Source organism: Hypanus sabinus, chromosome 5 (genome assembly GCF_030144855.1).
Source record: "Hypanus sabinus isolate sHypSab1 chromosome 5, sHypSab1.hap1, whole genome shotgun sequence".
NCBI classification, from domain to species: domain Eukaryota; kingdom Metazoa; phylum Chordata; class Chondrichthyes; order Myliobatiformes; family Dasyatidae; genus Hypanus; species Hypanus sabinus.
The window spans coordinates 68924404-68942701 of record NC_082710.1 but is presented as its reverse complement, the minus strand read 5'-3'; the positions used below and the strand labels follow the sequence as shown (position 1 = coordinate 68942701).

The following is an 18298-nucleotide window of genomic DNA, read 5'->3' as shown; positions in this document are numbered from 1 at the left end:
TATGGTCCATGAGGTCATGAAGTCAGACTCGACTTAACGACTGAGTAACAACATCCTTTGCTCTACTCTTCTGCTGCTGAAGCCTCATTCATGTCATTGTTTCCTCTAGATCTGAACATTCCATTGCATTTCAGGCCAGCCATTCTTGTTTCCACCCTCCGTAAGCTTCCAGTTTCATGTTTCCAATTCAGCCTTTCCCCTGAGCACTCTGCCCTCTGATCCACATTGGCTTCAGGTTCAACTACCTGCAAATTAAAACTCACTCTTCCTACTCTCTAGCTACCTCCCGCCCTATTTCACCAGGTAAACTTAGCTTTCCTCTAACTCCAGCTTATTGTGGAGTCACAAAACTGTGGATGCTGGAATCTGGAGCTTTTTATATTCTAGCTCCAGAGCTAGACCTCTGGAGGAACTTAACAGTTCATGCAGCATCTGTGGAGACAAAAGGATAGTCACAGTTTTGGTCTTGATGCAGGTTTTTGGCTCAATTTTGACTACCCCTTGTCTCTGCAGATGCGGCCTGACCTGCTGAATCCTCCTGGCCTATTTTGCACTGTCCACTCTCTCCAAGCATTCTGATTGGCTGCAGCATTGATTCCCATAGTCTTGTACACTGATCTCCTCCTTAATATCTGGCTTTCACTGCCCTCTCTTTCCTCTAAGCCTTTATAATCAGCTACTTCTACTAAGCTTGACAATGTCTGCTTTAATAATATTTAAACTTACTCCTGTGAAGCACCTTAGAAGATGCCGTCTTATCAAGGATACAACATAGGTCGGATTTTTGTTGAAGTAGCCTGCTTTCAAGTGTTAAAATGATAAACAATATTAGACTCCAATACAAAAAAAACTTTAATGATTTAAAAAACATTTAGATATCATTTCCAGCAGTCAAATGTTTCAATTATTTCTCTTTTCATGACAGACAGCGTTTAAATACACCAGACAATAATGACAGATAGGTCGACCAAATAAGTGGAAACTCAGTCTCTGCGACGTTGATTTCTGCATGGTCCAAATTTCTGAATCAAGATTCCAGCTCCATCTTTTCTAGAATATAAAAAGCATCAGCTGTACTGAGACTGTAATTCTGAAACATGATCAATTAAAACACAAAATGTTAGGGCTGCCATTTATTTTTCCAAATTGTGCTAAAGTCAGAGATAAACCTCCTCAGGTCTCTTTCAAACATTATTTTTGAACTACATCCAAAGGGAGTGGAAGATTTTTTTGATTATACTACAAACTCCTTCAGAGTTTAGTCACTGGTGAATTTTTAGGGGAAATATATCTTGTATCTATATAGTCCAGTTCGTGAGCTCCCTAAGGCAACCTACCATCACCTGAACTATGTCCAAAATGTAATCATGCTTTTGGTCCTACTTGAAGAAAGAGTGGTAAGGGGTCAAGAGAAGAAATGTTAGAACATATGTGGCATGACTGACAGAAATGGGTTAAATGCTCAGGAGTTGATATTCAGGCAATAATTGTAGACTGTGCTATTTCAAATTGTGTCCCAATAGCTGCAATTGTTGAAGAATCAGGGAAAAAAAAGAATGAAAAGAACGATGACATCATTGTCTGAAAGAGGTTTCTGTTCTTGTCATACTGCATGGAGCTGAATGTATACAGAGAACCTAAAATATTGCAGATGCTGAAAATATGAAGTGAAAACAGAGAATGCTGGAAACACCCAGTAGGTCAGGCAGCATCTGTAGAGAAAATTAAGTTAATATTTCAGGACAGAGAAGGTTGCTCATCTGCTGAGTATTTCCAGGATTATTAATTTTTTTGTCTTACTGTACATAGTCCCCACATCCCACATCTCCCATTTTTATCTCCTACCTAAAATCCACAAACCCACTTGTACAGGTAGACCCATTGTTTCAGCTTGTTCCTGTTCTACTGAACTCATATCTGTATACCTCAACTCTGTTTTATCTCCCCTAGTTCAATCCCTTCCCACCTACATCCACCACTACTCCCTTCCACCTAGCTGAACTTGTCCTCACTCTAAATAAATTCTCCTTTGGCTTCTGTCACTTCCTTCCAACAAAAGGGGTGGCCATGGGCACTTACATGAGTCCCAGCTATGCCTGCCTGTTTGTTGGCTACATGGAACAGTCTGTATTCCAAGTCTACAGTGGTGACTGTCCCGCACTTTTCCTATACTACATCAACAACTACATTGGTGCTGCTTCCTGCACCCATGTAGCACTCACCAACTTCACCAAGTTTGCCTTCAATTTCTACCCTGCCCTCAAATTTATCTGCTCCTGTCACAATCTTGGATTTGGCAGCACAGCAGATACGGCAATCGCGCTTGTGAATATGCACATATCAGCCAATTATTATTTCACTGTGATAGTATTTAACTTCAGTCTTTTTGTCATAGTTCTTGTCAAGACTTGAACTCAGCACAGCAATGTTTCGCTGCCTGCTTGCATTCAGCCTCACCTGAGACACTGGACTGTCGGGTCAACTGATTCTGAAGACTAGCGATATTTGTCTTATATTTAGTTATTCCTTTCAGCCACAGCATTGGCTTTGTTTTCCATTTGAGAGTTTTAGTTAACAGCCCTGTTTGGCCTAGTGTTTATTGTTTTATTTTCCCTCTAACTCTGTTTGCATTAAAGTCTGTGACCCGCTTCAGTTTCCCTCGTTCTACACTTGGGCCATATCCAAACCTGGTGACAGGTCCATTTCCAACACCTCTTCCCCTTCCTTGATCTCTTTCTATCTCTGAAGATAGCTTATCTACTGGTCTATTATAAACCCACGGATTCTCACAGCTACCTGGACTATATTTCCTCCTACCTTTTAACTTGTATAAATACCACCCTCTCTCAATTTCTCTGTCTCTGTTGGATCTGCTCTCAGGGTGAAGCTTTTCATTCCAGAATTGAGGAGATGTCTTTCCTTTTCAAATAAAGGGGATTCCTTTACCATCAATGCTGCCCTCAACTTCATCTCTTTCATTTCATGCATGTCTGCTCTCACCCCATTCTCTCATCACCTTACCAGGGATAGGGTTTCTCTTGTCCTCATCTACCACCCCATCAGCCTCTGCGCCCATCACATAATTCTCTGAAATTTCTGCCACCTCCAACAGGATCCCACCACCAAGCACATCTTTCCCTCCCCAGCCCCCCCCCCCCAACTTTCTGCTTTCCACAGGGATTGCTCCATACGCAACCCCCTTTTCCATTCATCCATCCCCACTGATCTCCCTCCTGGCACTTACCCTTGCAATCGGAACAAGTGCCATAGCTACCCCTACACCTCCTCCCTCACTACCACTCAGGGCCTTAAACAGTTCTTCCAGGTGAGGTGACACTTCACCTGTGAGTCTGTTGGGGTCATTTTAAGTGTTTGGTCCTCCTGTACATCAGAGAGACCCAATGTAGACTGCAAGACCATTTCGCCAAGCATCTATGCTCGATCTGCCAAAACAAATGGGATCTCCCAGTAGTCACCCATGTTAATTTCACTTCCCATTTCCATTCTGATATGTGCATCGACGGCCTCTTCCAGCATTGTGATGAGGCCACACTTAGGTTGGAGGAACAACACCTTATATTCCGTTTCACCAATCAATTTCCCAGCTCTTTACTTCATTCCTACCCCTCCGGATTTCACCTAATGCCTGATTTTTTTCTCTCCTCCCTCCCCTCACTTTTCAATCTACACCTCAGCCATTTTGTCGGCCAGCAACGTTGACTGTGCAAGGAGGAGATCAGTGGGGAGGGACGAATGGACAAGGGTGTTGCATAGGGAGTGTGGGGGGAGGGGAATAGATAATTGCCATTACCTTTTAATCATAGATTAATTCAATTATTTGAATATAATTTCCTTTGCTGCCATCATGTGTTTCTGGATCAAAACCTTAGTACTCCATTCACAATGTTGTCAATTCATATCCCATTAATAAATAACTGGCCTTGTAGAAATTATTCCCATCTAAAATGTAACAACAGCTTACGTTTCTGAGCATGACTTCTTTCTTATCCCCAAGGTGATACTCACTGAGCTGCATTGCAGAGGTGGCATTCATTGTCATAGGTTACGCCATCAGTTCCACACACTGGTATATAGCTCTTTGGGCATACTTGGAACAACTCTCTTAGCTGCTCACAAATTGGCTGAAACACAGAATGTAATCACTTGATGTCATTCAAAGCTCCAAAGCAAAAGCAAAGTAACCAAAGAAGATTCAGTCAGCATGTATAAAGTCAGAACTCACTTCAGTAGCTTCATCTGAAAATGGGAATTCTGCAACTGAAAGACAAAAAAAAACTTTATTTTTTTTTTCTTTTTAGATGCTGTCTGACCTGCTGGGTATATCCACTGCTCTCACTTTGTATTTCCAGCACCTGAAATATTTATGATTTTCTGCATGTACCCAGCATGCAATGTGAAAATAACAAACCTCTTTTAGAAAACGTTCCTTCCACGTGAGGTAATTCTAGAGCTTCTGTTCAAGGACTGAGTCTATTAACCCATTTGGAATCGAGCAGCATTCACTCTCAGAAAAACTATGGATGTTGACTTAATCAGGACTTTCATGATAGTTGGACAAGTCAACAATTTTCAATATTAACTCTCCTTCCCTCTCCACAAATGCTGCCTGACCTGCTGAGTATTTTCAGCACTTGCAGGAAATTTTACTTCAGACATTCCAAAGCAAGGATAACAAAAAGTGAGGCGAAGGTAATAAAAGCTCAGGAAAAATACAGGTGAATTTACTGAAGTTCTACCCGACAATAATTCTTCAGTAGTTTCTGTTTCAAAATTAAAGGATTTTCAACTGACCCTTCTTAAAAACTCAGTCTTACACCTGAGTAACAAATGCCAAGTATTCCTCCAAATCAGAATCAAGTTTAATATCGCTGCATATGTCATGAAATGTGTTGATTGCGGCAGCAGTGCATTGTAATATAGAATAATAAAAACTATAATTTACAATAAATAGAAACCTACGTAAATGTATGTAAAATTAAGTACTGCAAAAAACAATTAGTGAGGAAGTGTGCGTAGGTTCAATGTCCATTCAGAATTCTGAAGGCAGAGGGGAGGAAGCTGTTCCTGAAACATTATGTGTGTGTCTTCAGACTCTTGTACTACCACCTTGATGGTAGAACGAGAAGATGGCATGTTCTGGGTGATCAGGGTCTTTAATGATGGATGCTGCCTTTTTGAGTAAATTTCCTTTTTGAAGATATTTTTGATGCCGGGGTGCTAATGCCCATGATGGAGTTGGCTGCGCTTACAACTTTCTGCAGCTTTTCCTGATCCTGTACAGTGGCCCCTCCATACCAGTTAGCATGCTCTCCATAGCGCACCTGTAGAAATTTGGGTGTCTTTAGTGACGTACCAAATGTAGCTGCATTCTTTTGTCATTGCATCAATATGTTGGACCCAGGACAGAACTTCAGAGATGTTGGCACCCAGGAACTTGAAATTGCTCACCCTTTCCATTGCCGATCCCTCAGTGAGGACTGGTGTGTTTTCCCTCAATTTCCTGTTCCTGAAGTCCACAATTAATTCCTTGGTCTTACTGTTGTTTAGTCCTTGATGTAACCTGGTGCATGCAGTGCTCCGTGCATGGGCGCCACAAGGCTCAAGACATCTGGAGCAACAGAACCTGTTCTTATCTCAGCTTCCATTTCCTTCCATTCACCCCAGATCTCTCCCAAATTCTGTCCCTTCCCACTTCATTACCAGTCAGTTCAGCATTTTCCAACTATAATGCTGTTAGTGAGGAAGTCCAGCCCTTAGAGTTCAGCTGTACCTTTAAAGATCCAAAGATAGGATTTTACAAATCTGATTGAAATGGCCTCACACTCCCCACCCCTTCCCACCTCAGTCACTTTCTCCCACCCTTGACCATTCTCCATAATCTCTCCAAACCAACCCAGCCTCCTATCTCCCCAATTATTCCTACCCTATCCCACCTTCTACAACTACCCCACCCATATCTGCTCCTTAATTTCCATTTGCCCTTCTCATCCTATGGTTTAGAGCTTGTACCACACAGCGATAGAAGCATAGAAAACCTATAGCACAATACAGGCACTTTGGCCTACAATACCCATAGCCCTCTATTTTTCTAAGCTCCATGTGCCCATCTTGGAGTCTCTTAAAAGGCCTTATTGTATCCTCCTCTACCAGCAGCCCATTACATACACTCACCACTCTCTGCATAAAAAACTTACCCCTGACATTTCCTCTGTACCTTCTTCCAAGCACCTTAAAACTGTGCCCTCCCGTGCTAGCCATTTCAGCCCCGGAAAAAAGCCTCTGACTATCCACACGATCAATGCCTCTCATCATTTTATACACCTCTATCAGGTCACCTCTTATTCTCCGTCACTCCAAGGAGAAAAGGCCAAGTTCACTCAACCTATTCTCATAAGGCATGCTGCCAAATCCAGGCAACATCCTTGTAAATCTCCTCTGCACCCTTTGTATAGTTTCCACATCCTTCCTGTAGTGAGGTGACTAGAACTGAGCACAGTGCTCCAAGTGGAGTCTGACCAGGATCCTATATAGCTGCAACATTACCTCTCGGCTCCTAAACTCAATCCCACAATTGATGAAGGCCAATGCACTATATGCCGCCTTAATCAGATAGTCAATTTGTGCAGCACCTTTGAGTGTCCTATGGACTTGGAACCCAAGATCCCTCTGATCCTCCACACTGCCAAGAGTCTTACCATTAATACTATATTCTGCCATCATATTTGACCTACCAAAATGAACCACTTCACATTTATCTGGGTTGAACTCCATCTGCCACTTCTCAGCCCGGTTTTGCATCCTATCAATGTCCCTGCTTCAACCTCTGACAGCCCCCTACACTATCCACAACACCTCCAACCTTTGTGTCATCAGCAAACTTACTAACCCATTTCTCCACTTCCTCATCCAGGTCATTTATAAAAATCACGAAGAGTAAGGGTCCCAGAACAGATCCCTGAGGCACCCCAGTGGTGATCAACCTCCATGCAGAATATGACCCGTCTGCAAACACTCTTTGCCTCCTGTGTGCAAACCAGTTTTGGATCCACAAAGCCAGGTGTCATTGGATCCCATGCCTCCTTACTTTCTCAATAAGCCTTACATGGGGTACCTTATCAAATGCCTTGCTGAAATCCATATACTACTCTACCTTCATCAACGTATTTAGTCACATCCTCAAGAAATTCAATCAGGCTTGTAAGGCATGACCTGCCTTTGACAGAGCCATGCTGACTATTCCTAATCATATTATACCTCTCCAAATGTTCATAAATCCTGTCTCTCAGGATCTTCTTCATCAGCTTAACAAACACTGAAGTGAGACTCACTGGTCTATAATTTCCTTGGCTATCTCTACCCCCTTTCTTGAATAAAGGAACAACATTCGTAACCCTCCAGTCCTTTGGAACCTCTCCCATCCCCATTGATGATGCAAAGATCATTGCCAGAGCCTCAGCAATCTCTTCCCTTGATTCCCAGAGTAGCCTAGGGTACATCTCATCTGGTCCTGGTGACTTATCCAACTTGATGCTTTCCAAAAGCTGCAGCACATTCTCTTTCTTAATGTCCACATGCTCAAGCTTTTCAGTGCATTGTAAGTCATCCCTACAATCACCAAGATCCTTTTCCATAGTGAATACTTTACTTCAGTATTCATTATGTACCTCTGCTATCTCCTCCAGTTCCATACACACTTTTCCACTGTCACACCTAATTGGTCCTATTCTCTCACGTCTTATCCTCTTGGTCTTCACATACTTGTAGAATGCCTTGGGGTTTTCCCTAATCCTGCTCACCAAGGCCTTCTAATGGCCCCTTTTGCTTCTCCTAATTTCATTCTTAAGCTCCTTCCTGCAAGCCTTATAATTTTCTAGATCTCTATCATTATCTAGTTTTTGAACCTTGCATAAGCTTTTCTTTTCTTCTTGACTAGATTTACAACAGCCTTTGTACACCACGGTTCATGTACCCTACCATCCTTTCCCTGTCTCATTGAAACATCCCTGTGCAGAACTCCACACAAATATCCTCTGAACATTTGCCACATTTCTTCCATACATTTCCCTGAAAACATTGTTCCCAATTTATGCTTCCAAGTTCCTGCCTGATATATTTTCCCTTACTCCAATAAAAGGCTTTCCTAACTTGTCTGTTCCTGTCCCTCTCCAATGCTATAGTAAAGGAGATAGAATTGTGATCACTATCTCCAGAATGCTCTCCCACTGAGAGACCTGACACCTGACCAGGTTCATTTCCTAATACCAGATCAAGTACAGCTTCTCTTCTTGTAGGCTTATCCACATACTGTTTCAGGAAACCTTCCTGAACACACCTAACAAATTCCACCCTATCTAAACCCCTCACTCTAGGTTAATGCTAATCAATACTGGGGAAATTAAAATCCCCTATCATGACAATCCTGTTATTACTGCACCATTCCAAAATCTGTCTCCCTATCTGCTCTCCGATGTCCCTGTTACTATTGGGTGGTCTATAAAAACACCCAGTAGAGTTATTGACCCCTTCCTGTTACTAACTTCCTCCCACAGAGACTCCGTAGACAATCCCTCCATGACTTCCTCCTTTTCTGCAGCCATGACACTATCTCTGATCAACAGCGCCACACCCCCACCTCTTTTGCCTCCCTCCCTGTCCTTTCTGAAACATCTAAAGCCTGGCAATCTAAGTAGCCATTCCTGCCCCTGAGCCATCCAAATCTCTCAAAACCATAACGTCATAGCTCCAAGTCCTGATCCACGCTGCAAGCTCATCCGCTTTGTTCTAATGCTTTTTGCACTGAAATAGACACATCTCAAGCCATCGGTCTGAGTGCGTCCCTTCTCTCTCACCTGCCTATCTTCCCTCTCACACTGCCTACAAGCTTTCTCTATTTCTGAGCCAACCATCCCTTCCTCCTTCTCTTCAGTTCAGTTCCCAACCCCCAGCAATTCTAGTTTAAACTCTCCCCAGTAGCCTTAGCAAACCTCCCCCTGGGATTCAAGTGTAACCCATCCCTTTTGTACAGATTACGCCTGCCCCAAAAGAGGCCCCAGTGATCCAGAAATCTGAATCCCTGCCCCTGCTCCAATCCCTCAAGCTCGCATTTATCCTCCACCTCATTCTATTCCTACACTCACTGTCATGTGGCACAGGCAGTAATCCAAGATCACGACCTTTGAGGTCCTGCTTGTCAATTTCCTTCCTAACTCCCTGTAGTCTGTTTTCAGGACCTCCTCCCTTTTCCTACCTATGTCATTTGTACCAATATGTTCCATGACCTCTGGCTGTTCTCCTTCCCACTTCAGGATATCACGGATGTGATCAGAAACATTCCAGACCCTGGCACCTGGGAGGCAAACTACCATCTGTACTTCTTTCCTGCGTCCACAGAATCGCCTGTCTGACCCCCTAACTATAGAGTCCACTATCACTGCTGCCATCGTCTTCCTTTCCCTACCCTTCTGAGCCACAGGGCCTGACTCTGTGCCCGAGGCTGTTGCTTCCCCCGGGTAGGCCATCTCCCCCAACAGTACTCAAACAGGAATACTTATTTTTCTTTTTTTCTTCAGCAGTTTGAACAGGGCATGACAGCGCAAGCGCCTGAAAGTTGGCTCGTGAGGCAGCGGGAGAGTTTAAAAAGCAAGCATATTAATGGAGTGGGTGACCTGAGTAGAGGGAGACAGAATAGGAAGGCTTTGGCTTGAGAGGGTTTAGCGAGCAGAGGCTGAGAACGAGCTTGCTCCCAGTGAGGTAAGGCCGGGTAAGCTCCTTTAATAACTCTAATTAACTTAGGAGTAGGTAATGGAGGCAGCAGTTAGGGCAGTTGAGTGCTCCGTTTGCAGTATGTGGGGAGTCAGCGTGAGCACAATTGTCCCTGATGACTACACCTGCAAAAGGTGCATCCAGCTGCAGCTCCTGACAAACCGTGTTAAGGAACTGGAGCTGGAGCTGGATGAACTTCGGATCATTTGGGAGGCGGAGGCAGAAATAGACAGGAGTTTCAGGGAGACAGTCACCCCTAGGAGTCAGGAGACAGGTAGTTGGGTGACTGTCAGAAGAGGGAAGGGTAATGGACAGAATGAGCAGAGCACCCCTGTGGCCGTTCCCATCAACAATAAGTATACCGTTTTGGATACTGTCAGTGGGGACGGCCTACCAGGGACAAGATGCAGTGGTTGCGTCTCTGGCACCGAGACTGGGCCCTCAGCTCAGAAGGGAAGGAGGGAAAAGAGGAGAGCAGTAGTGATAGGGGATTCGATAGTTAGGGGGACAAATAAGAGGTTCTATGGAAGAGGTCGAGAAACCTGGATGGTCTGTTGCCTCCCTGGTGCCAGGGTCCGTGATACCTTGGATTGAGTTCTCAGTATTCACGAGGGAGGGTGAGCAGCCAGATGTCGTGGTCCATGTAGGGACCAGTGATGTGGATAGGAAGAAGGAGGAGGTCCTGCAAAGAGAATTTAGGGAGTTGGTGCAAAGTTGAAGAACAGAACCTCCAGGGTTGCAATCTCAGGATTGCTCCCCATGCCATGTGCTAGTGAGGCTAAAAACTGGAAGATAATGCAGCTAAGTACATGGCTAAGGAGTTGGTGTAGGAGGGAAGGCTTCATGTTTCTGAACAATTGGGCTTTGTTCCTGTTCCTGTTCCGACAGGGACGGGTTGCAACTGAACTGGAGGGGGACTAACATCCTTGCGGGAAGATTTGCTAGTGCTGCTCCGGGTGGAGGGGGGGGGGTGGTGTTTAAACTAGGTTTGCAGGGGGAGGGGAATGAGAGTGTTAGAGCAGATGGTGAAGTGGAGGAGGATAAAGGTCATGCGAGAACTGCAAGTACAGTGCATGATGTAAAGCCAGATCTAACATATAAAGAGGCTTTGAGGAAAGAGGAACAGAATAAAGGGCATAAGGGTAGTAAGGCAGAAGGGCTAAAGTGCATGTACTTCATTGCAAGAAGCATCAGGAACAAAGGTGATGAACTGAGAGCTTGGATACATACATGGAATTATGATGTAGTGGCCATTACGGAGGCTTGGCTGGCACCAGGGCAGGAATGGATTCTCAATATTCCTGGATTTCAGTGATTTAAAAGGGATAGAGAGGGGGTGAAAGGGAGGAAGGGTGGCATTACTGGTCAGGGATACTATTACAGCTACAGAAAGGGTGGATAATGTAGCAGGATTCTCTTTTGAGTCAGTATGGGTGGAAATCACGAACAGGAAGGGAGCCGTTACTCTACTGGGGTTATTCTATAGGCCCTCTGGTAGCAGCAGAGATACCGAGGAGCAGATTGGGAGGCAGATTTTGGAAAGGTGCAAAAATAACAGGGTTGTTATCATGGGTGACTTTAACTTCCCTAATATTGATTGGCACTTGATTAGTTCCAATGGTTTAGACGGGCAGAGTTTGTTAAGTGTGTCCAGGATGGATTCCTGTCACAGTATGTTGACAGGTCGACTAGGGGGAATGCCGTACTAGATCTAGTATTAGGTAATGGACTGGGTCAAGTCACAGATCTCTCAGTTGGGTGAGCATCTGGGGGACAGTTACCACCGCTCCCTGGCCTTTAGCATTATCATGGAAAAGGACAGAATCAGAGAGGACAGGAACATTTTTAATTGGGGAAGGGCAAATTATGAGGCTATAAGGCTAGAACTTGCGGGTGTGAATTGGGATGATGCTTTTGCAGGGAAATGTACTATGGACATGTGGTCGATGTTTAGGGATCTCTTGCAGGATGTTAGGGATAAATTTGTCCCAGTGAGGAAGATAAAGAATGGTAGAGTGAATGAACCATGGGTGACAAGTGATGTGGAGAATCTAGTCAGGTGGAAAAAGGCAGCATACATGAGGTTTAGGAAGCAAGGATCAGATGAGTCTATTGAGGAATATAGGGTAGCTTAATAGGAACTTAAGAAGGGGCTGAGGAGAGCAAGAAGGGGGCATGAGAAAGCCTTGGCGAGTAGGGTAAAGGAAAACCCCAAGGCATTCTTCAATTATGTGAAGAACAAAAGGTTGACTGGAGTGAAGATAGGACCGATTAGAGATAAAGCTGAGAAGATGTGCCTGGAGGCTGTGGAAGTGAGCGAGGTCCTCAATGAATACTTGTCTTCAGTATTCACCAGTGAGAGGGAACTTGATGACAGTGGATATGATTGACATGGATTTTAGTAAGGCATTTGACAAGGTACCACACGGTAGGCTTATTCAGAAAGTCAGAAGGCACGGGATCCAGGGAAGTTTGGCCAGGTAGATTCAGAATTGGCTTACCTGCAGAAAGCAGAGGGTTGTGGTGGAGGGAGTACATTTGAACTGGAGGGTTGTGACTAGTGGTGTCCCACAAGGATCAGTTCTGGGACCTCTACTTTTCATGATTTTTATTCACGACCTGGATGTGGGGTTGGAAGTGTGGGATGGCAAGTTTGCAGATGACACAGGATGACACAGTGTAGAGGATTGTTGAAGATTGCAGAGAGACATTGATAGGATGCAGAAGTGGGCTGAGAAGTGGCAGATGGAGTTCAACCCAGAGAAGTGTGAGGTGGTACACTTTGGAAGGACACACTCCAAGGCAGAGTACAAAGTAAATGGCAGGATACTTGGTAGTGTGGAGGAGCAGAGGGATCTGGGGGTACATGTCCATAGATCCCTGAAAGTTGCCTCACAGGTAGATAGAGTAGTTAAGAAAGCTTAAGAAAGTGTTAGCTTTCATAAGTCGAGGGATAGAGTTTAAGAGTTATGGGGTAATGATGCAGCTCTATAAAACTTTGTTTAGGCCACACTTGGAGTACTGTGTCCAGTTCTGGTCACCTCACTATATAGGAAGGATGTGGAAGCATTGGAAAGGGTACAGAGGAGATTTACCAGGATGCTGCCTGGTTTAGAGAGTATGCAATATGATCAGAGATTAAGGGAGCTGGACTTCACTCTCTGGAGAGGAGGAGGATGAGAGGAGACATGATAGAGGTGTACAAGATATTAAAAGGAATAGACAGAGTGGACAGCCAGTGCCTCTTCCCCAGGGCACCACCACTCAATACAAGAGGACATGGCTTTAAGGTAAGGGGAGGGAAGTTCAAGGGGGATATTAGAGGAAGGTTTTTTACTCAGAGAGTGGTTGGTGTGTGGAATGCAATGCCTGAGTCAGTGGTGGAGGCAGATACACTAGTGAAAGTTAAGTGACTACTAGACAGGTATATGGAGGAATTTAAGGTGGTTATATGGGAGTTAGGGTTTAAGGGTCGGCATAACATTGTGGGCCGAAGGGCCTGCACTGTGCTGTATTGTTCTATGTCTATGTTTGTTAAGGGGAACATCCATTGGGGTGTTCTCTAGTATCTGACTCTTGCCCTTCCCTCTCCTGACTGTTACACATGTATCTGTCTCCCGATGCCCTGGTGTGACTACTTGCCTATGGCTTTTCTCTATCGCCTCCTCACTCCCCCTGACCAGACGAAGGTCATCGAGCTGCATCCCCAGTTTTCTAACCCGGTCCCTAAGGAGCTGCAGCTCGATGCACCTGGTGCAGATGTGGCCGTCTGGGAGGCTGGAATACACCTTGATATTCCACGTCAGACCCCAGTACAGAACACCGGCCTCACAGACATACTTCCAATTTCTATTCTCCACAAGTAACTAACCTGGCATCGACCCGTTATCGCCTAAGCCCTCCGACTCCGACTCCCTCTACTCTGTCATCCACTCTATGATGCTGTCTTCTTTTTAAATTCTTCCTGCCGGTCTAACTTGCCGACGTCCACACACTTGCACAGTCGTGCCTCAATCAAACGCTGAAGAAAATTCTCTCCCCTTGTAAATTCTTTCTGTTGGTCGAACTCACAATTTTGGACCAGCTGAAAAATGCATGAGAGGATGACAAGAGCAGCTTCCAGTCTCAGCAAATGGCTGGGAACTCCACCACCGGGAAATCCCCTCCAAGTCACTCACCATCCTGACTTGGAAATATATTGCCGTCCCTTCATTGTGGCCGAGTCAAAATCAGGGAATTCCCTCCCTAACAGCACTGTGGGTATTCAGGAAGGCAGCTCTTCACCATCTTAGGGTAACTAGGGATGGACAATAAATGCTGGCTCAGCTGGTGATGCCCACATCCCATACATGAGTAATCTTTTAAAAAGAAACCAAGAAACACACCTGAATTGTTTGGGGAAATACAATTACAAATGCCAAGGCTCTTAATAACAGAAAATGTTGGTTAAATCTTGGTCAGACGCCATCCATCAACCGTCCTTGCCTCTCCTAGCGCTAGTGGACTCCGGCGCAGAGGGAAACTTCCTAAACGAAACCCAGCCCTCCAAGCCGGTATTTCTCTTCAGCCTCTCTGTATGCCCCCGGACGCCAGTGCGCTAGACGCTAGGATCCTGGGTCGTGTCACGCACTGCACAGAACCCCTGCTTCTCCTTCTCCCCAGAAACCCTCGGGAACAGATACGGTTCAATCTAATCTCCTCTCCTCAGGCCCCTTTAGTCCTCGGCCACCCGTGGCTAGCCGTCGACTGGTCCATCGGGAAGATAGTCAGCTGGAGCCCGTTCTGCCTGCAATCAGCCCTTCCCCCAGTGGAAGTCACTGCTACCTCCTCCACCTCTGAGCCCCCTGACTTGTCCATAGACATTCCCGTAGTGAATCATGATCTTGGACAGGTGTTTTGTAAGCAACGGGCCCTTTCTCTGCCTCTACAATGATTACCCTTCTCCCTGGAACCTCATTACCCACCAGCCGGCTGTATAACCTGTCCTGTCCAGAAAGAGAAGCTATGGAGACGTACATAAACGGCTCCCTCGCGGCTGGCATCATCCGACCCTCATCTCACCCCTGTTTCTTCTTTGCGGTCAAAAAAGACGGCTTGCTATGCCCACGCATCGACTACCATGGCCTGAACAACATTACCATAAAAAAATGTATCCTCTGACCCTGAACAACTCTGCATTCGAGCCCCTTCACGGAGCCACAGTTTTCTTCAAATTGGACTTGCAGAATGCCTATCACCTGGTCAGGATACGGGAGGGAGATGAATGGAAGACGGCCTTCAACACACACACACCGCCCCCCTCGGCCATTTTGAATACCTGGTGAAGCCTTTCGGTTTGATCAACGCTCTCGCGGTGTTCCAGGCTCTGGTCCTTAGGGACTTCATCACCTATTTGTCTTCGTTTATCTGGACAATATCGTAATCTTCTCCCGTAACCTCCAGGAGCACACCCTCATGCCCGCCAGGTTCTTCAGAGGCTCTTGGAAAACAAACTATTTGTTAAGGTCGAGAAGTGCGAATTCCATGCCCATTCCAGGAGGCAGGTGAGTGCGGATCCCGAAAAGATCCGTGCGGTGGCAGAGTGGCCCAAACCCACGTCGTTTAAACGACTGGAGCGATTTCTGGGATTCGCCAGTTTCTACCGTTGCTTCATTAGGGACTACAGCCGGGTGGCAGCACCTCTTACTCAGCTCACCTCTCCTGCGACCCCCTTCCACTAGATCCCCGAAGAGGACTCAGCCTTCTGAGAGCTTAAGAGACGTTTCACCCTTGCACCCATCCTGGTCCAGCCTGACCCATCTCGCCAGCTCATAGTGGTGGTGGACACCTCCGACACTGGGGTGAGGGTGGTCCTCTCTCAACACTCCGTCCCGGACCAAAAGCTCAATCCCTGCGCCTTCTTCTCTCGCCGTCTACCCCCGCTGAAGGTAAATACGACATTGGGAACAGTGAGTTGCTGGCCATCAAACTCGCCTTGGAGGAGTGGAGGCACTGGCTGGAGGGAGCAGAACACCCATTCATTGTTTGGACGGACCGGAAGAACGTGGCATACATTCAGACAGCTAAACGCCTTAATTCCCGCCAAGCCTGTTGGGCACTGTTCTTTAGCCGCTTCAACTTCACCCCCACCTACTGTCCTGCTTCCAAGTACGTGAAGTCAGATGCTGTCTCTCGTCTCCGAGGAGGGTCCTTCCAATCCTGATACCATCTTTCCACCAGCATGTGTCATGGCTGCCCTCACCTGGGAGATCGAGCACGTAGTTAGAGAGGCCCAACGGACTCAACCTGACCCACTCGTCTCTTCGTGCCTGACTCTGTCCGCTCTCAGGTTCTTCAGTGGGGCATACTTCCCGGCTCACCTGCTATCCTGGAATCGGTCACACCCTGTCCCTTTTGAAGTGATATTTCTGGTGGCCCCCATGGATGCTGACACTCGCTCCTTCGTCGCTGCCTGTACTGTGTGTGCCCACCGAAGAGCCTCCCATCGGACACCTGCTGGGCTGCTTCGTCCCCTACCTGTCCCTGGCCACCCTTGGTTCCCCATAGCTCTCAATTTCGTCGCTGGTCTACCCCCTTCACATGCTAACACAGCTATACTCACCATTGTGGACTGTTTTCCCAAAGCCGAGCACTTCATAGCCCTTCCCAAACTCCCTACAGCCCGTGAAACTGTCGACCTTCTTGTCCAACACGTCTTCTGGCTTCATGGAATTCCCTCCGAAATCATTTCTGACCGAAGGCCCCATATCATCTCCCAAGTCTGGAAATCCTTCTGTCAAGCCCTGGTAGCCTCAGTGAGTCTGTCTTCTGGTTGACGAACGGACAGACGGACCGAGCCAATCAGGACTTGGAAGCAACACTGCGCTGCATTTCCGAATAACCCGTCATCCTGGAGTACACATCTCATTTGGATTGAGTATGCCCACAACACCTTGGTCAGCGCTGCCACCGCTATGTTCCCTAGACTACCAACCCCTTCTGTTTCCCGCCCACGCCGGAGCCGCAAGGTCTGGAGGGATGCTGGCTCGGCCCTGCTCCACTCTGCTGACCGCAACCGGAGTATCACCGATCGCCACCGGATTCCAGCACCCAACTATCAGCCTGGTCAGAAGGTTTGGCTTTCTTCAAGAGACAGCCCCCTCAAAACTGAGTCCAAGAAACTCACCCCTCATTACCTCGGACCATTCGAAATTGAGAGCATCATCAACCCTTCGGCGGTCAAGCTCAAGCAACCCTGATCCATGCGCATTCATCCCACGTTCCACGTCTCCCAACTGAAACCTGAGTCTGTCGGCCCTTTGTGCCCTCCTGCCGAATCCCCTCCACCCGCCCGGGTCATCGACGATCACCCAGCGTACGCCGTCCGGAGAATACGGGATGTGCGCCACCGAGGCAGGGCTCTCCAGTACCTTGTCGATTGGGAGGGATACGGTCCTGAGGAGCGCACCTGGATCCCCCGCTCCTTCATCTTAGACCCTTCCCTCATCCGAGATTTCCATCGCGAAAATCCGGGCAAGCCTGGTGGCCCCCTTTGGGGGCGGGTACTGTCACGGTCCTGGCCGTTTATTACTCGTGTTCTCCTAATTCCCTTTTCCCCGTTACTTACCTGCTCCAGTCTGTCTCTCTCTCTCTATTTGTGTGTGTGTGTGTGTGTGCGCGCGCGGGGGGGGGGCGGGGGTGTGCCGTTCCGTTTGTTTTCCCGGGCCTCCTGATTGCGCTGCACCTGAATCTCCACTAACCTGCAGCTTAAGTACTCCGGATTTCCATCCATTCATAGCCAGGTCGTTGCTTCAGCCAGGGTGGTAGTTCCCGTCCTAGCCGCTTAGAATTGTGTATTCTAACTTTTGTTTCTGCGCTGTTGTTTGCCTGTGTCTCTCCCTGTCAGTGTCCTGTGTTTGGGTTCACCCGTTCATCACAACATAGAGAGTGTATTGACTGCAGGCATCACAGTCTGGCATGGAAACATCAATGCCTATCAACAGAAGATCCTATAAAAGGTTATGGATTTGGCCCAGTAGGTCACAAGTAAAGCCTGTCCAATGATTGAGCATATCTGCATGAAGCACTGTCACAGAAAAGCAGTTTCCATCTTTGGAGATCCCACCAGCCAGGCCACGCTCTTCTCTTGCTGTTGCCAGCAGGTAGAAGGTACAAGAGCCTCAGGACTTGCACCATCAGGTTCATGAATAGTTACTACTCCTCAACTATCAGGCCCTTGAACAAAAGGGGATAACTACACTCACTTTCTCTTCCATTAGGATGGTCTCACAAATGATGATCACATCTTAAAGGCTCTTTATCTTGTTATTTTATAACCATATTACAGTTACAGCACAGAAACAGGCCATCTCCATCCTTCTAGTCCGTGCTGAATGCTTACTCTCACCTAGTCCCACTGACCTGCACTCAGCCCATAACCCTCCATTCCTTTCCTGTCCATTTACCTATCCAATTTTACTTTAAATGACAATACCGAACCTGCCTCTACCACTTCTACCGGAAGCTCATTCCACAG

General features: G+C 46.6%; 1 protein-coding gene across 1 annotated transcript in view; it reads right to left on the bottom strand.

The window, feature by feature from the left end:
* Positions 1-924: 924 nt before the first annotated feature.
* LOC132393715 (trypsin inhibitor ClTI-1-like) overlaps positions 925-18298 on the bottom strand; it is a 37868-nt gene continuing 20494 nt past the window's right edge. The window contains exons 2-4 of the mRNA XM_059969121.1: positions 4244-4278; positions 4027-4142; positions 925-1050 (exon numbers count right to left, since the gene is read on the bottom strand). Coding sequence (XP_059825104.1) covers positions 984-1050; positions 4027-4142; positions 4244-4278 — 218 coding nt within the window. The 3' untranslated portion in view covers positions 925-983. The remainder of the gene's footprint in view (positions 1051-4026; positions 4143-4243; positions 4279-18298) is intronic.